The sequence below is a fragment of the Tachysurus vachellii genome, chromosome 9 (assembly GCF_030014155.1).
Source record: "Tachysurus vachellii isolate PV-2020 chromosome 9, HZAU_Pvac_v1, whole genome shotgun sequence".
Classification (NCBI taxonomy): domain Eukaryota; kingdom Metazoa; phylum Chordata; class Actinopteri; order Siluriformes; family Bagridae; genus Tachysurus; species Tachysurus vachellii.
Window position 1 is genome coordinate 5,722,701 of NC_083468.1, and position 18,300 is coordinate 5,741,000.

An 18,300-nucleotide genomic window follows, 5' to 3' on the forward strand; every position below is an offset into this window, starting at 1 on the left:
TAGACTGTGGAATAGCTTACCCATGTACGTCAGGGATGCTGATTCCGTACACATTTTTAAAATACAACTTAAGACATACTTGTTTTCCATGGCATATCCCTCTTGTTGAAATATTTTTTATTATTACTGTTAATGTGTGTATTGCTCTTATTAAAATTTTATTTGTTTCTTTTTTAATACTTAGATGTTGTAAAGCACATTGGTCAACATGTATTGTTTGAATAGTGCTATACAAATAAAGTTGACATTGACATATCACATCATGCTCCATGTAAAAAAATGCATTATCTGCCTGATTTCCATTTTCTAGCAGCAATGGATATTTGTAATCCATTTGGAAAAATTAATTCAGACAGTTATATTTTGCAGCTAGGTAAAGTCACAGATTAATGCTGAAATCCACATAAGCAGGGAAAAGCTTTTAGGCCTTCATGTGAGATTAACAAAAGGCAAGGCAAGGCAAGGCAAGTTTATTTGTATAACACTTTTCATACACAGAGGTCATTCAAAGTGCTTTAAATAGAAATTAGAAAACAATTTATAAGAGAGAAAAAAATATATGTAAAAATAAGAGACACACAAAATCATAATAAAAACAAAGAACAATTAAAGAAAATAAATGTGATTTTAATAAAAACAGTTTAAAATATGTTAAAAAGAATAAAACAGGAGTAAAAGTAATTTGGATAAAAAGCGCAGTCAGTGTGAAGAAGCACAGTGCTCATTTAGTAAATGCAGAGTTAAACAGATGTGTTTTTTATCTTGATTTAAAAGTGTCTGCTGTTGACGCACATCTGATCTCTTCTGGAAGCTGATTCCAGCTATAAGTGGCATAATAACTAAATGCTGACGCACCTTGTTTTGAGTGAACCTTTGGTATCTCTAACTGACCTGATCCTAATGATCTGAGTAGTCTGCTTGGTTTATATTCAGTTAGCATATCAATTTCATCAATGCACTTACATAGCGAGTCAATGGGGCTGTAGTCATTAGGGGGCAGGGCTAAGTATATCTGGGTGTCATCTGCATAGCTGTGGTAAACAATTTGGTTCTTTTTCATTATTTGACAAATTGGGAGCATATACAAATTAAAGAGAAGCGGTGGAAGAATTGAGCCCTGTTGGACTCCACATGTCATGGATGTCCACTCAGATTTATGGTTACCTATGCCTTTTAGGTATGATTTAAACCATTTGAGGACCATCCCAGAAAGCCATACCCAGTTTTCCAGTCTATGTAAGTGTATGGTGTGATCTACCATGTCAAAGGCAGCACTAAGATCTAGTAGCACCAGCATTGATATTTTACCTGAATCAGAGTTTAAGCAAATATCATTTATTATCTTTATGAGCACTGTCTCTGTGCTGTGATGCTGGCAGAAACCAGATTGAAAATTGTCCAGATAGCCATTTGAGTTTAAGAATTTGTTTAGCTGATTGAAAACAAACTTTTCAATGATCTTGCATATAAAAGGAAGATTTGAGATTGGTCTGTAGTTGCTAGGTATGGTTTTGTCTAGGTTACTCTTTTTTAGGAGAGGCTTAACAACTGCCGTTTTTAGGGACTCTGGAAAAGTGCCTGCGAGCAGAGAGGTATTTACTATTTTTAAGAGGTCAGTTTCTAAGCAGTTAAGTACCTTTTTGAGAAAGGATGTGGGGAGGGTGTCAAGGCTGCAAGTTGATGCTTTAAGATGTTGTACTGTTTCTTCCAAGGATTTTATATCAATTATGTCAAATTCTGAGAAAATGACAAATTTTTGAGGTTGTTGTAATGAGGTCTGACTGACCACATTAGTATATACATTAGTAGTATATACGCCTGAGACTCTCCATTAAACATTCTCAACAGCTGCCACCATCTCAGAGGAATCTTCTCATCACTAATCATTGTACATTGCAAATCAGGAAGCATTCTCACATGAATTTGTATAAAATGTTACACATCAATTCGATTAGGGTGAGAAATAAGGTTAACACTTAAGTGTATCTTCCTTGAACATGAGTGACCGTCTGATTGCAGTTTATGTGGATGTTTTCCTGTTCATGTTTACACATGGATTTCCTCCTGATTCTCTGTTTCCTGTCACCTCCAAAAGATCCTGCCGGTTGGTGGATTAGCTGTGCTGAATGTGTCTTTGGGTATTTATGAATTTGTGAATGTTGCCATGGGATGGACTGCTGCCTCAACCAGTGTGTTTTCATGCTGAACACCCAGTGTTCCCCACAAAGACTTCAGATCCACTACAGCTCTAACCATAAAAAGACTGAGTGACAGTAAAAAAAACTGTTAACATTTTTTTTTTTGACATCCCTGATACATTTAGTGTAACATCACAGCTCTACGTTTGTGATGCATTAGTCATTAAGCATTATTTCTTACTTGATCTTACTTATTTTTCTGTTTTTTGAGGATTTTTAATGATATTATCTTTTGTTTTTGAATTTAACACAGTTAATTTTTGTCATATCAGAAAAGTAAATATGTAAAATTGTGAAAGAACATGCTATATTTTCTCACAGTCAAAATGTCATGCCTGCCACCCCAGCTCACATCATACCAAGATGGCCGTCATGCCAGAGGCCTCTGCCAAGATCGCCATCACGCCAGAGCCTTCAGCAATTTTGAACATTATTCCAGAGTCTACAGCCTGTGAGGGGGTTATCCCAGAGTCTTCAGCCACCATGAACGCCATATCAGTGGCTAGAGTGATGAGTGATACATAAAAGACGTCAAGGTTTCCCATGGGCATAAGAGACTTGTGTCCAGTCTAGAGGATGCCCCACTTCTCAGTACATGCTGCAGGTATCCGTTTAGTTGTCTTAATTCAAGGGGTTTCTGAGGAGGACTTACTGACGTCTACCCTTCCTGTTGCTGCTATAGCCCTTTGGTGCATTTGGGCTGCATATTGTTCAAGAGCTCAATCTGATTATAAGGCCACGTCCAGACAGGGAGAACACACATGCCATGATGCGACCACGGAGGTCATCCCCAACTTTCACACCTGCCATGATGCGACCACGTGGGTCATCCCCGAGCTATATGATTGAGCTAACTATAAAAGGGTCTTGTGTACATGTTGTTTTATTGATTTGTGATGTAGAGTAAAAATGACATCAGTAGTAACTCATCACTTAAGTCATACTCAATCTTGTAAACAGGCAGATGCTTCAATCTTCAGAGGTTTTCCTGTTTTACATGACACAGCAGAGGACACTGAAATCAATATTCTATCTCTGCTTAGTAGCTTTGCAGGTCATGAATGCTCCATTTATGTCTTAATTATTACTGTAGTATTATGCTCCCTTTGGGGGGAACTTGATGCTGAGTCATGGATGAAGCTATGTCAATGCTCCACACGAAAGCAGTGTCTAAAGCAGCAACAAAACAGGACAGTAACAGACTGCAACACACAGTTAAAACAGCAGAGAAAAATAATTTGTGCTCCCCTGCCCACTCCCCAGGACATGTACGACACAAGAACCAGAAACCGGGCAGGAAAAATCATTACTGACCCTTCACATCCTGGACACAACCTCTTTCAGCTCCTCCCTTCTGGCAGGTGCTACAGAACTTTGTTTCCCAAAACTGCCAGACACATGAACAGTTTCATTCCCCAGACAATCACCCTGATTAACAACTCACCATAATTATATTCACTGCTTCATATCTATAATAATAATAATTATAATAATAATAATAATAATAATAATAATAATAATAATAATAATAATAATAATATCTATTGTAATTATCTATAATAATAATTCATATCTATTGTATAGTATTGTATTATTTATGTCTGTACTTTTGACAGTCACAAACTGCTGGAACCAAATTCTTTGTGTGTGTCATCACATCATCTGTATATGTTACACACACTACTGCTGCTGTATATTGTACAAAAGCGTAAAATTGCGCAACCATGCACTTCTCACACTTTATGTACATAACTGATCTGTCATATATTCTGTATTAATATTTAATACTCACACTGTCTATATTGTCTTGTATTGTCTAAAAGGTACATGGTGAAGGAAACAAATATGAGATGGAAGGAAAGTGTACTGTATGTTTTAATGCATTTTGCGATGCTATATTTTCCAACTTTTCTGAGTTATTGAGGGCGTTTATTATTTATCCAATATAATCAGCTGAACTGACACAGGACCCTCCCGCTCTTCCGCGCGCTCCAACACACACACACACACACACACACACTGCACAAAAAAAAAAACACGATGAATACTCAGACTGCGGGTCTTCGCAGGTAAAGCAATTTAATGGTCCTCTCATTACAAAGGTTTGCATTTCTAGTAAAATATTTTAAAAACATAAAATATTTTAAATTCATTCTTTTCTGGTCTTAGTTTCGTTTTCGCTTTAAGAGGCAAATAACGGTTTTGAACTACTGTAGACATCGACTTCAACTAAATTCGACTTTAATATATATATATATATATATATTATCTTTTTTTTTCTATTTTTTTTTTAAATAACTATCCAAAAAAGATCACAAAACAAGGGAAACTATTAATCGACTTATTATTTTAGCTTATAATAACATTATATTATGATACTGGCAGTAAAGTCCAGAGCTACTGGGGTGTGTTAAACCTACTGACCTTGTGAAGTGAAACTTCAAACGCGTTTCCTGAAGAGGAAAGTTACAGCTTAGGTTTTACTTAACAATAAGTGCCTTTATTGTGTCGTATTTTTTGTTAAAAGTGACTTGAAATGACAAGAGACTGAGCAAGTACCTGAGCATCCTGTTTGGACAAAAAAACAGACTAATCCTTCTGACAGTTTATTGTCCATGGTTACGCCAAGGTTGCGGGATGTGACCAAAGTGTGTAGTGTAGTCTATTTTTAAGTTGTTGTTTTTTCCTTGCAGGGCCTTGTTATGTGTTTTCATCCATTTTTTTTTGCAATATAGGAAGAAAAAGTAAAATGAGCATTGCACACAATGTTTCCAAGAAACACATTGCTTCTCTGGAAACTATGTGCACTACACTGAGCTTTTAGTAGTTCTGTTATTATTACTGTAATTATATATGTTGTATTACAGAATTATACTGTATACAATCACTTTACACCTCATAGTACACTACTTTACAAGATCTGTCATTCTGTAGCCAGTCGAGGATATCTAGTGTACTTGCCACAACCTGTAACATACCATAATACACTCATTGTTCACTTTAATAGGAACAGCTGGACATCTAAACAAATATCCAGTCATGTGGCAGCCGTGCGATACGTAAAATCATTGCACATACAGGTCAAGAGCTTCAGTTAATTTTAACATAACCCATCAGAATCAGGGGAAATGTAGTCTTGGTGCTCATGATTGTTAATGCTAGACAGACTATTCAAAATCTGGTAAGGTCAGAATTTAGCATTAGTCATTAGTCATTCATTGACTCAACCTGCTTTGTGTTAAGATTTCAGGATGGTTTAGGTGGTGTAAAAGTGTTGGGAATGTTGGGACACATTGTTGGGATGAGGCCTAACTGTCAGTCAAACAGTTGGGGGGATGTGGTAGCCTAGTGGTTAAGGTGTTGGGCTACCAATCGGAAGGTTGTGAGTTCAATTCCTACATCCACCAAGCTGTCTCTGCTGGGCCCCCGAGCAAGGCCATTAACCCTTAATTGCTGCATAAAAGTGTAAGTCGCTCTGGATAACGGCATCTGCTAAATGCTGTAAATGTAAATCAAACATTTATCAGATGCCATAGTCTGACTAATTTTGTCGATCATATGCATCCCTTTATAACTACAATTTTCCCATCTTTAATTGGCTGCTACCAGCACGATAACAGCCGTACCGTACCAGCATGATAGCAGCCATACCTTCATGCCAGACCGTCTGAATCCTACTTAACTCAGAATTCATGAGTTGAGTTTTAAGTCTGGATGATGAGTCACTCAGTGTCAAAGCATTACCTGGCTGTAAATTTTATATTTGAGTGGTACTTTGTAACCTGCTTACGTTAGCACTTCCTGGGTTCCAGTAATATGTGCCACTTACAAGTGAAGCCTTAATAATTCTGTCTTATTTCCCACAACCCATTTTTTTGTAGTGGTATACTGTTTATATCACTCCATGCTACTGCACCAAAAAAAAAAAAAAAAAATGAAATCCTATTGTAATTTTAGACTAGTTTTGGAACTTGACAATGACTGAATTAGGAGTCGTAATAAATATCAACAGCCTTTGAGTTTGACTTTGAGCAGTGCCAGCGCTGCATCTTTTTTAAACGTGCTATGATGCTATGAACTGGTCAATTGTGTTTTATATAAATAAATATAAAGTACCCTCAAAAGTCAGTATTTCAGCAACCGTTTTAGTATATTTTATCAAGGGACAATACTATAGAAATTAAAATTGGATTTATTTTAGAGTAGTCAGTGTGCTGCTTGTATAGAGGTATAGATTTACTGTCCTCTGAAAATAACTTAGCTTAGATTATGAGAAGGACAGAGGGGACTGGAGATGAGTTGGCAGGACTCGGGTTCATAAACAGCTTCTAGTAGACCTTTGTAAGATTAGATTAGCTTGATCATGAGATGTGCATTTTATAGCCAATGATTGATGATGTTTTTCTTTTACATGTCTTCTTTGTTTGAATCCTGTCTATAAAATCTTGATGTAATCGATGTTCAGGGCCCGGCCTTACTCTTGCTATACGAGGAGTGTTGGGTTCTGCTGCGTGGCAGAGAACACAATAAATTGTGAAACATTTTTACTCTTGCCCATGCCTACCAGTGTGATATTTTATACTTTAAATCTCTAAAAACTCAAACTTCCACAACACAACAAAAGTGAGTACACCCTAAGTGATAACAGCATGATGTTTAACCATTTAACACCATATATCCTATTGATCATGTTCATGTTTTTGTCTTCTTGACAGAACAATACAAATTAGTGTGAGGGTGTATGCATTTATTATTTACCTAATAATCAACTGAACTGACACAGACCCTCCCGGATTACGCACATGCTCGAACACTCACACGACCTCTTTGCATATGCTCTTTTGTCTCATTTCACTGTGTACTGCAACAGCTAGAGTAAATGTGGTTGACATGACAATAAAAGCTTCTTGAATTGACTTGACCCATACACACACACACACACACACACTGCACAAAATAACAATTTTGTTATATACAATTTAGCAAGTAAAGCAATTTAATGTTCCTCTCATTACAAAGGTTTGCATTTCTAGTAAACTATTTTTAAAGCATAAGATATTTTAAATTAATTCTTTTCTGGTCTTGGTTTTGTTTTCATTTGAAAGAGGCGAATAAAGGGTTTGAACTAGACATTCCACACAACTAAATTCGACTTTAATATATATTAATATATTCAAATTAGTGTATCTTGTATTAGAGCAGTCTTGTATTGGTGCTTTGAGTACAATTCTCTCATAGTCCTATAATCATAATAATACATAGTCCTACATTATTGATCTGCTTTTCAAACTGTTCAATACATATATATATATGTATATATATATATATATATATATATATATATATATATATATATATATATATATATATATATATGTATATATATATATATATATATATATATATATATATATATATATATATATATATATATATATATATACATATATATATATATAGTCTAACTGTTTTTTCTTTCTTTTTTCTTTCACAGTAGAGTCTCACGGCAGTCGGTTGCTCCAAAGACCCTCTTTATTCTAATTATCATTGTTGTGCTCATATTTGTGATATATTTCCTGACTGGTTTAAAACCTGTGACATATTACAAGCCAAACTATGTTTACCCTCACTGGAAAAAGTCAAACCTTACGGCATGCAGAGGGAAAGTAATATATGACCCAATCATTAAAGTCACCAATCTTAAAACATACATGGTTGGCTCCTACATAGAGCACCGACAGGAGGTGAAAATGATACGGACAATTGCTATAGTGCATCGCAGTGAAAATGCAGAGTATCAATGCATGCTGTGCTGCAGTGGAACGAAGGTGTCAGTATCTGCTACTTTAAACATTCACTCTGATCACTTTGGGTTTGATTACGGCACTGCTGATATTATATGCCAAATACCGGAAGAGTGTCCAACACCAGAACATGTGGCTATCACTTCCAAATCACCTAAAGAGAATGGATTATTGCAGTATATTCATGCCTTCCAACCTGTTAGGAATCAACAGAAACAAGAAGTCTTTCGCTATGAATTCACAGTTTGCATTTCTGCCATGTATGACTATGAGAATGTATTGCTGCTTGTGCAGGCCATGGAGATGTACAGGATACTAGGTGTCCAGAAGGTAGCTATTTACAAAACCAACTGCAGTAATGTTACACAGAAGGTCCTGGATTATTACATCAGTCAGGACTTTGTGGAGCTCATCCCTTGGAGTGTATCGTCCTACATTAATGTGTCCAGAGGCTGGAGGAAGTGGGAATCGCCAGGGGAACTACACTACTTTGGGCAAATCGCAGCACTTAATGACTGTTTGTATCGTTATATGTACAAGAGTCACTATGTAGCTCTTCAAGATATGGATGAATTCATTCTACCTTTGAATTTAAACAGTTGGACAGAGCTTCTGCCTGAATTGGAGAGGAAATATGGTCAGGGGGTGGGCTTTGAGTTTGAGAATAATTTGTTTCCCATTTACTTGAAGGATCCAAAATCTGAGTATTCACCAGACTTCTGGAAGAAGGTTCCGGGACAAAACATTTTAGAATATGTTCATAGGTTAAGAAACGATCCTTCACAATTCAATGATTTCAAAGTTATTATAAATCCTCGTCTAGTATTTGAAACTACAATCCATGGATTGTTGAAATCAATGAATGGTGCTGTGAGAGTGAACCCTGAAGTTGCTCGCATGTATCACATAAGGAAATTTAAGAAAGAGGGCACGTTAACAGGTAACCCCATACTGGACCCACATCTCAGAGACTATGCAGATAGGCTGATACCTGCTGTTTCTGAAGTGCTTCAGAAAGCACTAAAATTGCCAAAAGTGTAAAAAAGGTCTGTGACAACTATATGTAAAAAGTATGGTCATGATATGTTAAGAGTAAAAAAGCCATTTTATCTAAACATGCCAAGCAAATCTAAACATACCAAATGCACTCTGGTAAAGCTGGAGAGTTTAGCTGAATTGTACAAGACAGAAAGCAGTACATTTCCAAAGAAAGTGTGCCTGAATTAAACCAATTGTAATAAGAGATTAAAATTAAGGTTTCCAAAGGCATTTGTACACAAATTGCAAACTGCAAATCTTTTGGTAGGAATCAGTTTGACAGGAATCAAATATCTCTACAAATCTCTACATATCTCTAAAATATGTTCAATATGCACTCCTGAAATGCATTTAAATCATCAATTGTGCCTCAGCAAAAGCAGTGCAGATCATCCTACACAGGGTCAGAGGGAATCTGAAGTCTGTCCAAAGAGACTCCCAAAAGCAGTGGACATCCTGAATGGGGTACCAGATTCACACACAATAGACAATTTAGAGATGCTTGAGAAGACATGAAGGGGCTTCATATTGCAGGAATTACATGTGTATATATATATATAGATCCCAGATCCCAGTTTCAACCAGATCTCACACATACCTGTGTCCAGGATTACCAGACGTCCTTTAAGCCTTAGCAGCACTGTTGTGAAAATCAGTTTTCTTGCTGATAAAATTAAACATTCTGTTTGTATATAAAATTCGCCAATGTAAATATGTATCATAGCATGCTGATGAAGAAGAAGCAGTGTGTGCTATTTGCTACAGATCATATGGGCTCTGTTGTCTCCAATCCCTTTGGTAGTCACTGCACCTTGTCATTCTGTACTTTAACAAAAAATTAAGTTTAACCTTTTTCAGCTTTACTGCATTGCTGGAAAAGGTCACAGTCACATTGTCCACAAAAACATGTTATGTCTGAAGTTCAAAGACACTCACTGTCCACTTCAAAATGCTTTTTAAAAAAACTGCTATGTTTTTATCCTGGGAATTATTGACAATTTGCTTGTACTGAATATCCTTTCAACATATTCTGTAATGTTTTAATGTGCCTTTGTCTTTTCTACTGTTATCTGCTTATTAGGGATCTAGAAATAAAATTAATTTTAATAGTTTAGTGAAAAGTCCATGCACAATGACACGCATTGCAAAAAGTAATATATTTTACATAAAAAAATAAATAAATAAAAAACAAAATCTCATTACTCCCTTATGTAAAATAAATTGTTTTATAAACTTCCACAGACATTGGTTTCAGATGGCGGTCCAACCGATTCATTCTTTGATGAAAACGGTTGTTATTCTAAGCAAACTAGTTAATATAGAATACCTAATCTGTGTTTATGTAAGAAAAAGATGTGATCCATCTCTCTTTCTCTCTTTTTTTGACTTGTGAGCTAAGCTGTTTTGAAAGTTTACCATTAGTGTTCCATTGGAATAAAGCAGCTGTTTGAAGCCTCACTGACAATTTTTCCAAATGTACCAATATATAAAAACTGGTAATCTATATCATGGTTGTTGGATAAGATATTGTTCTGAAAAATTTGCGTCAGTTTTCATATATTATTTATTATTATTTATTATACCCTGGTAGGATGAAATAAAAACAGAATCATTTAGAAATACTTGTGCTATTTATGTTTGAAGAAGGAAGGATATACCAAGAACATCATTTCCACCATGAAGTACATATGTACATACTCTAGTAATGGTATTGGGTTATGATATGTCATTGAATTTTGCATTAATGAAGTGATATACAGTCAAAATATTGGAATAATACTTACAAAATAATTCACATAAAAACAATAATGTAGTAGTGAATGTTGATATTCTATGCAGATATGCTGATCCCTGCTGTTTCTGAAGTGCTTCAGCAAGCACTGGACATTCTCTGAATAACAGATATTCCACATAATCTAAGATGAATTAAAATCACGATGGTTACTTTAAGGAGGATCGAGTCTTTAATGTTAGTGCCACAGGAAAATATCATTCATTCATCTTCAACCGGCGTTGAATCTCAGGCGTCATTGGGCATCAAGGCAGGATACACCCTGGACGGAGTGCCAACCCATCCCAGGGCACACACACACAACTCTCATTCACTCAAGCAAACACACACACTAGGGACAATTTTCCAGAGATGTCAATCAATCTACCATGCATGTCTCTGGACCGGGGAGGAAACCAGAGTACCCAGAGGAAACCCCCGAGGCACATGCAAACTCCACACACACAAGGTGGAGTCGAACCCCGACCCTGGAGGTGTGAGACGAACGTGCTAACCACTAAGCCACCGTGTCCCCAGGAAAATATCAGACTCTGTCAAAAGAACCGGCGAGGCGGCGTCCCGCCCTCCTCTGACTCTGATTGGCCGTGATTCACGGCCCGTAACCCTAAAACAAAACAATCAAACCAACGATGGCAACGAGTATTACCCAATCAGGGGCAGAATAGGACGCGTCTCCACACAATGCGGGTGGGGTGATTTGCATGGGTTGCTGTATAACGTGGTCCTATGTAAAATACTGGACAAATCGCGTCCCGTATTGATTTGATACGGGACGCGTCATTTTGCCTGTAAATACGGGACGATTCCGTATTTCACGGGACGGGTGGCAACCCTAAACACAGACAATTGTTTAATTCCTTACATATGCTTGTTTCATAGAGTTTTCACTATACAGTTAATACTGAAGCAAATCTGATACTGAATCAAATCCTCGACACTGAATCGACACTGCGAATCGACACTGCGTATCAGCTTTAGCAATAGCTTTTAGTATAGCTGTAGCAATTCATTTGACCATCTCATACTGGCTGCTAAGACTAGCTGTGAATTGAACATAACAGGTGCCATTTTGAGCAAGGATCTATTAGAATCTTGGCATGAAATGTCATGTTTAGGTCATGGTGACGGAAACAAATATCAGATGGAAGGACAGTGTACTGTATGTTTTAAAGTATTTTTCATTGCTATATTTTTCAACTTCTCTTTTCTGAGTTATTGAGGGCGTTTATTATTTATCCAATAACCAGCTGAACTGACACAGGACCCTCCCGCTCTTACACGTACACCCACCAATACACACACCAATACACACACACACACACACACACACACAGAGAGAGACTGCACAAAAAAACAAGATGAATACTCAGACTGCGGGTCTTCGCAGGTAAAGAAATTTAATCTTCCTCTCATTACAAAGGTTTCCGTTTCTAGTAAAATATTTTAAAAACATAAAATATTTTAAATTCATATTTTACACCGCCGCAGTTTGAGCAGTGCCAGTGCTGCCTCTTTTTTAAACGTGCTATGATGCTATAAACTGGTCAATTGTGTTTTATATAAATAAATATAAAGTACCCTCAAAAGTCAGTACACCCCTTGCATTTCAGCAACCGTTTTAGTATGTTTTCTCAAGAGATAATACTATAGAAATTAAATTTGGATATATTTTAGAGTAGTTGTGCTGCTTGATTAGAGGAATAGATTTACTGTCCTCTGAAAATAACTTAACATACAGCCATTATTGTCAAAGTAGCTGGCAACAAAAGTGAGTACACCCTAAGTGATAACATCATGATGTTTAACCATGCAAAGCCACATATCTTATTCATCATGTTCTTGTATTAGATCAGTTAAAATTTGGTGTTTTTGAGTGCAATTCTCTCATACTGACCACCTGTTGAAAATGGCGCCACATTGCAAAGAACTCTGAAGATTTGAGAATTACAATTGTTGCTAGTTTTTAATTAGTTAATTAGATAGTTAGTTTTAGTTATTAAGACATTAATGGCTGTATGTTGAGTTATTTTTAGAGGACAGTAAATCTGTACTGTTATCCAAGCTGCACACTAGTACTGTAGTTGTGTCCCTTGAGAACATATTATAAAATGGTTGCTGAAATGTGAGGGGTGTACTCATTTTTGTGAGATACTTATATATATATATATATATATATACGTATATATATATATATATATATATATATATATATATATATATATATATATATATATATTAGTCTAACTGTTTTCTCTTTCTTTTTTCTTTCACAGTACAGAACAAGTCTCACGGCAGTATGTTTTTCCAAAGACCCTCTTTAACTCAATGATCATTTTTGCTCTCATATTTGTGATATGTATGCCTGACTATGTTTACCCTCACTGTAAAAAGTCAAACCTTACGGCATGCGGAAGGAAAGTAATATATGACCCAATCATTAAAGTCACCAATCTTAAAACATACATGGTTGGCTCCTACATAGAGCACCGACAGGAGGTGAAAATGATACGGACAATTGCTATAGTGCATCGCAGTGAAAATGCAGAGTATCAATGCATGCTGTGCTGCAGTGGAACGAAGGTGTCAGTATCTGCTACTTTAAACATTCACTCTGATCACTTTGGGTTTGATTACGGCACTGCTGATATTATATGCAAAATACCGGAAGAGTGTCCAACACCAGAACATGTGGCTATCACTTCCAAATCACCTAAAGAGAATGGATTATTGCAGTATATTCATGCCTTCCAACCTGTTAGGAATCAACAGAAACAAGAAGTCTTTCGCTATGAATTCACAGTTTGCATTTCTGTCATGTATGACTATGAGAATGTATTGCTGCTTGTGCAGGCCATGGAGATGTACAGGATACTAGGTGTCCAGAAGGTAGCTATTTACAAAACCAGCTGCAGTAATGTTACACAGAAGGTCCTGGATTATTACATCAGTCAGGACTTTGTGGAGCTCATCCCTTGGAGTGTATCGTCCTACATTAATGTGTCCAGAGGCTGGAGGAAGTGGGAATCGCCAGGGGAACTACACTACTTTGGGCAAATCGCAGCACTTAATGACTGTTTGTATCGTTACATGTACAAGAGTCACTATGTAGCTCTTCAAGATATGGATGAATTCATTCTACCTTTGAATTTAAGCAATTGGACAGAGCTTCTGCCTGAATTGGAGAGGAAATATGGTCAGGGGGTGGGCTTTGAGTTTGAGAATAATTTGTTTCCCATTTACTTGAGGGATCCAAAATATGAATATTCACCAGACTCCTGGAAGAAGGTTCCGGGACAAAACATTTTAGAATATGTTCATAGGTTAAGAAACGATCCTTCAGAATTCAATACTTTCAAAGTTATTATAAATCCTCGTCTAGTATTTGAAACTACAGTCCATGGATTGTTGAAATCAATGAATGGTGCTGTGAGAGTGAACCCTGAAGTTGCTCGCATGTATCACATAAAGAACTTTATTATGAAAGAGGGCACGTTAACAGGTAACCCCATACTGGACCCACATCTCAGAGACTATGCAGATAGGCTGATACCTGCTGTTTCTGAAGTGCTTCAGAAAGCACTAAAATTGCCAAAAGTGTAAAAAAGGTCTGGTCATGATATGTTAAGAGTAAAAAAGCCATTTTATCTAAACATGCCAAGCAAATCTAAACATACCAAATGCACTCTGGTAAACCTGGAGAGTTTAGCTGAATTGTACAAGACAGGAAGCAGTACATTTCCAAAGAACATTTCTTAATAAAAGAATTCTTATGAAATATAAGCATTTAAGAATTTTTTCAGGAAGATTAAACTGTTCAGCATGTTGTCAGTGATTATTGGTTTATTCTAATTTCAACCATTTTATCCTAATTATTATTTAAATTGTTTTATTTGCAGCTGTTGATTCCTGTCAATTTTAATTACAAGAGATTCAATCTGAATAGTACTTATGTTGGCAGTAGAGAGCTTCACATTTGTGGACAGCACCAATGGAAGGAGATAATCACAATCTTCAGCAATCGCCCCAGACATTTGTCTGTAGTGCTGTCAAAAGCAAGCCTCTGGTTAGCCAACCTGTAAGCTGTGATATTAGGAACTAATTTGAGGACAAAAAGGTTTATAATGGCCTATTATTTAAATTGAAAGTGTGCCAGAATTAAACCAATTGTAATAAGAGATTAAAATTAAGGTTTCCAAAGGCATTTGTACACAAATTGCAAACTGCAAATCTTTTGGTAGGAATCAGTTTGACAGGAATCAAATATCTCTACAAATCTCTACATATCTCTAAAAATATGTTCAATATGCACTCCTGAAATGCATTTAAATCATCAATTGCGCCTCAGCAAAAGCAGTGCAGATCATCCTACACAGGGTCAGAGGGAATCTGAAGTCTGTCCAAAGAGACTCCCAAAAGCAGTGGACATCCTGAATGGGGTACCAGATTCACACACAATAGACAATTTAGAGATGCTTGAGAAGATATCAAAGGGCTTCATATTTAAGGAATTATATTATTTTATATATATATATAATCCCAGTTTCAACCAGATCTCACACATACCTGTGTCCAGGATTACCCGACGTCCTTTAAGCCTTAGTTTTCTTGCTGATAAAATTAAACATTCTGTTTGCATATAAAATTCACCAATGTAAATATGTATCATAGCATGCTAGATGAAGAAGAAGCAGTGTGTGCTCTTTGCTACAGATCATATGGGCTCTGTTGTCTCCAATCCCATTGGTAGTCACTGCATCATTTCACTCTGTACTTTAACAAAGAAATTAAGTCTACCCTTTTTCAGCTTTGCTGCATTGCTGGAAAAGGTCACATCCAGTCACCTATTGTCCACAAAAACATGTTATGTCTGAAGTTCTAAGACACTCACTGTCCACTTCAAAATGCTTTTTAAAAATGCTTTTTTTAATTATTATTATCCTGGGACTTATTGACAATTTGCTTGTACTGAACACCCTTTCAACATATTCTTTAATGTTTTAATGTGCCTTTGTCTTTTCTACTGTTATCTGCTTATTAGGGATCTAGAAATAAAATTAATTTTAATAGTTTAGTGACAAATCCATGCACAATGACTCATAATATATTTTAAATAAAAATAAATAAATAAATAAAAAACAAAATCTCATTACTCCCTGATGTAAAATAAATTGTTTTATTTCTTGCTGAGAAAAAAACAAGAAAAATAGAGATAGGATGGTTTCATGTAGGTAAACAAGCAAGGAAGCGCTCAGGAGGAACTCAAACTGTTCACCTCTCTAAAAATGCAAAGAAATCAGACATATTAAGTCAAGCCAAAGAACTGTTCTTCCCAGGAGGTGTGTCCAAAAAAGGACAGTGGGAGAACTTTAGTCACGATATTTTTAATTTTCAAGAAACAGTTCTTGAAGATGACATTAGTGTGGGAGAACTCTACACAGTACTGAAAATGGGAATGCTAAGGTTTTACCTGAGTACAAAGAATATCCCAAATGATGAAATCAATGTCAGTGATATTGAGACGCAAGAAGAAAGGCAAACACCACAATAACAATGTTCCACTCCTGTCATTTCTGCTCATACAGCTGACTCTTTGTCTCAATCATCCAAGGTTATAATATGCCCATACTCAGGGGAACCTCTGGCATGCAGTTTGGAAGACACTTTGGTGTATGAACCCCTGCACTTGCGTGTCACACAAGACTCTGTCTTGGTAATCACAGATGTCATTTTTCCCTCAACAAGTGATTCAATCAGTGTGATTGATTTGAGTGAGGCAGAGGAGGATTACAGCCCTATCACAGATCAAGCAGAAGTTGCAGCTGGTCAATCATCTCATCCAATCTCATCCAAACTGGCCAATCATCTCATCCAAAAGAGTGTTCCTATGCAGATTTATGGAACACTCTTTTGGATGAGATGATTGGCCAGTTTAAAGATTCAAGGATCATGACATACAACTTAAAGTACATCATCATAGATGAGAAGGGAGCTGATGAAGATGGTGTGTCCAGAGATGTGTACTCAGGCTTCTGGTCAGAATTTTTGGATCATGCAGCTGAAGGGGAGGAAATGAGAGTGCCATCACTCTCTGCAAAATGGCAGGATGAAGACTGGAAGTCAATTGGAAGAATCCTGGCCAAAGGATTTAAGGACCACAGATATTTTCCAACCCGTCTGGCAACAGCTTATACTGTGGCACTCATTTTTGGAGAGCATTCAGTCACAGATGAGATTATGATTGAATCATTTCTCTCATACCTGAGTCATTGGCCTTAAAAGAAGATATCCTTGGTGATGATAGAGATGAGCTGCTGGACCTCTTGGATCGTTTGGGTGTAACCACCATGCCAACACAACAAAACCTAAAAGAACTGTTGCTAAAAGCTGGTCACAAACAAATAATCCAACTGCCAAAATATGCTTTAGACAACATGTCTGGAGAAGCGAAACAGATTTTCAGAGAAACTTTCAGTAGCCCAGTGGATGTGCTACAGATGTATGAAGACAAAAGACCCACAACAAGAAGGTTCTTGAAATTGCTGGATGTCTCACTTCAAACTCAAACAGAGAGCAAGTGCTTGTGTTTTTTACAGCAGTACATCAGAGGATTAGATGGAGTGGGATTGAGGAAAATGCTTAGATTTGTCACAGGCTCTGATGTTGTCTGTGTCAATGAAATAAAAGTGATTTTCACATCTTTGGATGGACTGGCAAGGCGACCAGTCGCTCACACCTGTGGCCCAGTTCTGGAGCTTCCTTCCACATACACCTCCTACCCAAAGCTGCGCTCTGATTTTGAAAGTATATTGTCAAGTACACATGCACTTATCATGGACATTGTATGAATCATGACCTAAATGTTAACAGAAGAATATGGCGGTGATTTGTTATTGTATTTGCCATAAAAATTTAAGTTACCTGTTAAAAATTACGGTGGCCGAGAAGTGCAAAACACATTAACAAATCCGAAAACAAATTAACAAATCCGAAAACACATTAACAAATCCGAAAACACATTAACAAATCCGAAAACAAATTAACAAATGCGAAAACACATTAACAAATCCGAAAACACATTAACAAATCCAAAAACAAATTAACAAATGCGAAAACACATTAAAAAATCCGAAAGCACATTAACAAATCCGAAAACACATTAACAAATCCGAAAACACAAGGACAAGTCAGACAACCCAAAAACGGTAGTGTATCGTTTTTGAATGGAAACTTACCAATCATTGGACAAGACACCTGTCACTCAAGATATACAGGTATGGAATCTTATGTGTAATGTGTAAAGTTCTCCATTTAAATATAAGAAAATAACAGAATTAATCCACAGTAATCCATTCCATCCATCCATTCCAACTTTTCCCTGTGGCAGACTGTTGAACTTCATGTAGTTCAAGTTCAAGTTCAAGTTTATTTGTATAGCACATTTACAAACAGCCACATGGCTGACCAAAGT

The 18,300-nt window shown here is 36.6% G+C and overlaps 2 protein-coding genes across 3 annotated transcripts; both read left to right on the forward strand.

Moving 5' to 3' along the window:
• Positions 1 to 4,195: 4,195 nt before the first annotated feature.
• Positions 4,196 to 10,546, forward strand: LOC132850957 (uncharacterized). 2 transcript variants are annotated; one of them, XM_060877446.1, is made up of 2 exons: positions 4,196 to 4,267; positions 7,696 to 10,546. In XM_060877446.1, exons 1-2 carry the CDS (start codon positions 4,239 to 4,241, stop codon positions 9,041 to 9,043), a joined length of 1,377 nt encoding a protein of 458 aa, XP_060733429.1. In that variant the 5' UTR covers positions 4,196 to 4,238; the 3' UTR covers positions 9,044 to 10,546. The 2 variants fall into 2 exon arrangements, with proteins under 2 accessions (XP_060733429.1, XP_060733428.1); XM_060877445.1 differs by having other exon boundaries at positions 4,197 to 4,267; positions 7,693 to 10,543.
• A 1,337-nt stretch (positions 10,547 to 11,883) lies between these two features.
• LOC132850958 (beta-1,4-galactosyltransferase galt-1-like) lies at positions 11,884 to 15,845 on the forward strand. Its single transcript, XM_060877448.1, has 2 exons — positions 11,884 to 12,219; positions 13,106 to 15,845. Exons 1-2 carry the CDS (start codon positions 12,191 to 12,193, stop codon positions 14,430 to 14,432), a joined length of 1,356 nt encoding a protein of 451 aa, XP_060733431.1. The 5' UTR covers positions 11,884 to 12,190; the 3' UTR covers positions 14,433 to 15,845.
• The last annotated feature ends 2,455 nt before the right edge of the window (positions 15,846 to 18,300 follow it).

What these genes read in the sequence shown, in the direction of transcription:
- LOC132850957 (XM_060877445.1), top strand. Translation starts at nt 4,239, where the DNA reads ATGAATACTCAGACTGCGGGTCTTCGCAG. An exon ending in CAGACTGCGGGTCTTCGCAG is followed by an intron (nt 4,268 to 7,692) that starts GTAAAGCAATTT and finishes TTTCTTTCACAG; the next exon opens with TAGAGTCTCACGGCAGTCGG.
- LOC132850958 (XM_060877448.1), top strand. Translation starts at nt 12,191, where the DNA reads ATGAATACTCAGACTGCGGGTCTTCGCAG. An exon ending in CAGACTGCGGGTCTTCGCAG is followed by an intron (nt 12,220 to 13,105) that starts GTAAAGAAATTT and finishes TTTCTTTCACAG; the next exon opens with TACAGAACAAGTCTCACGGC.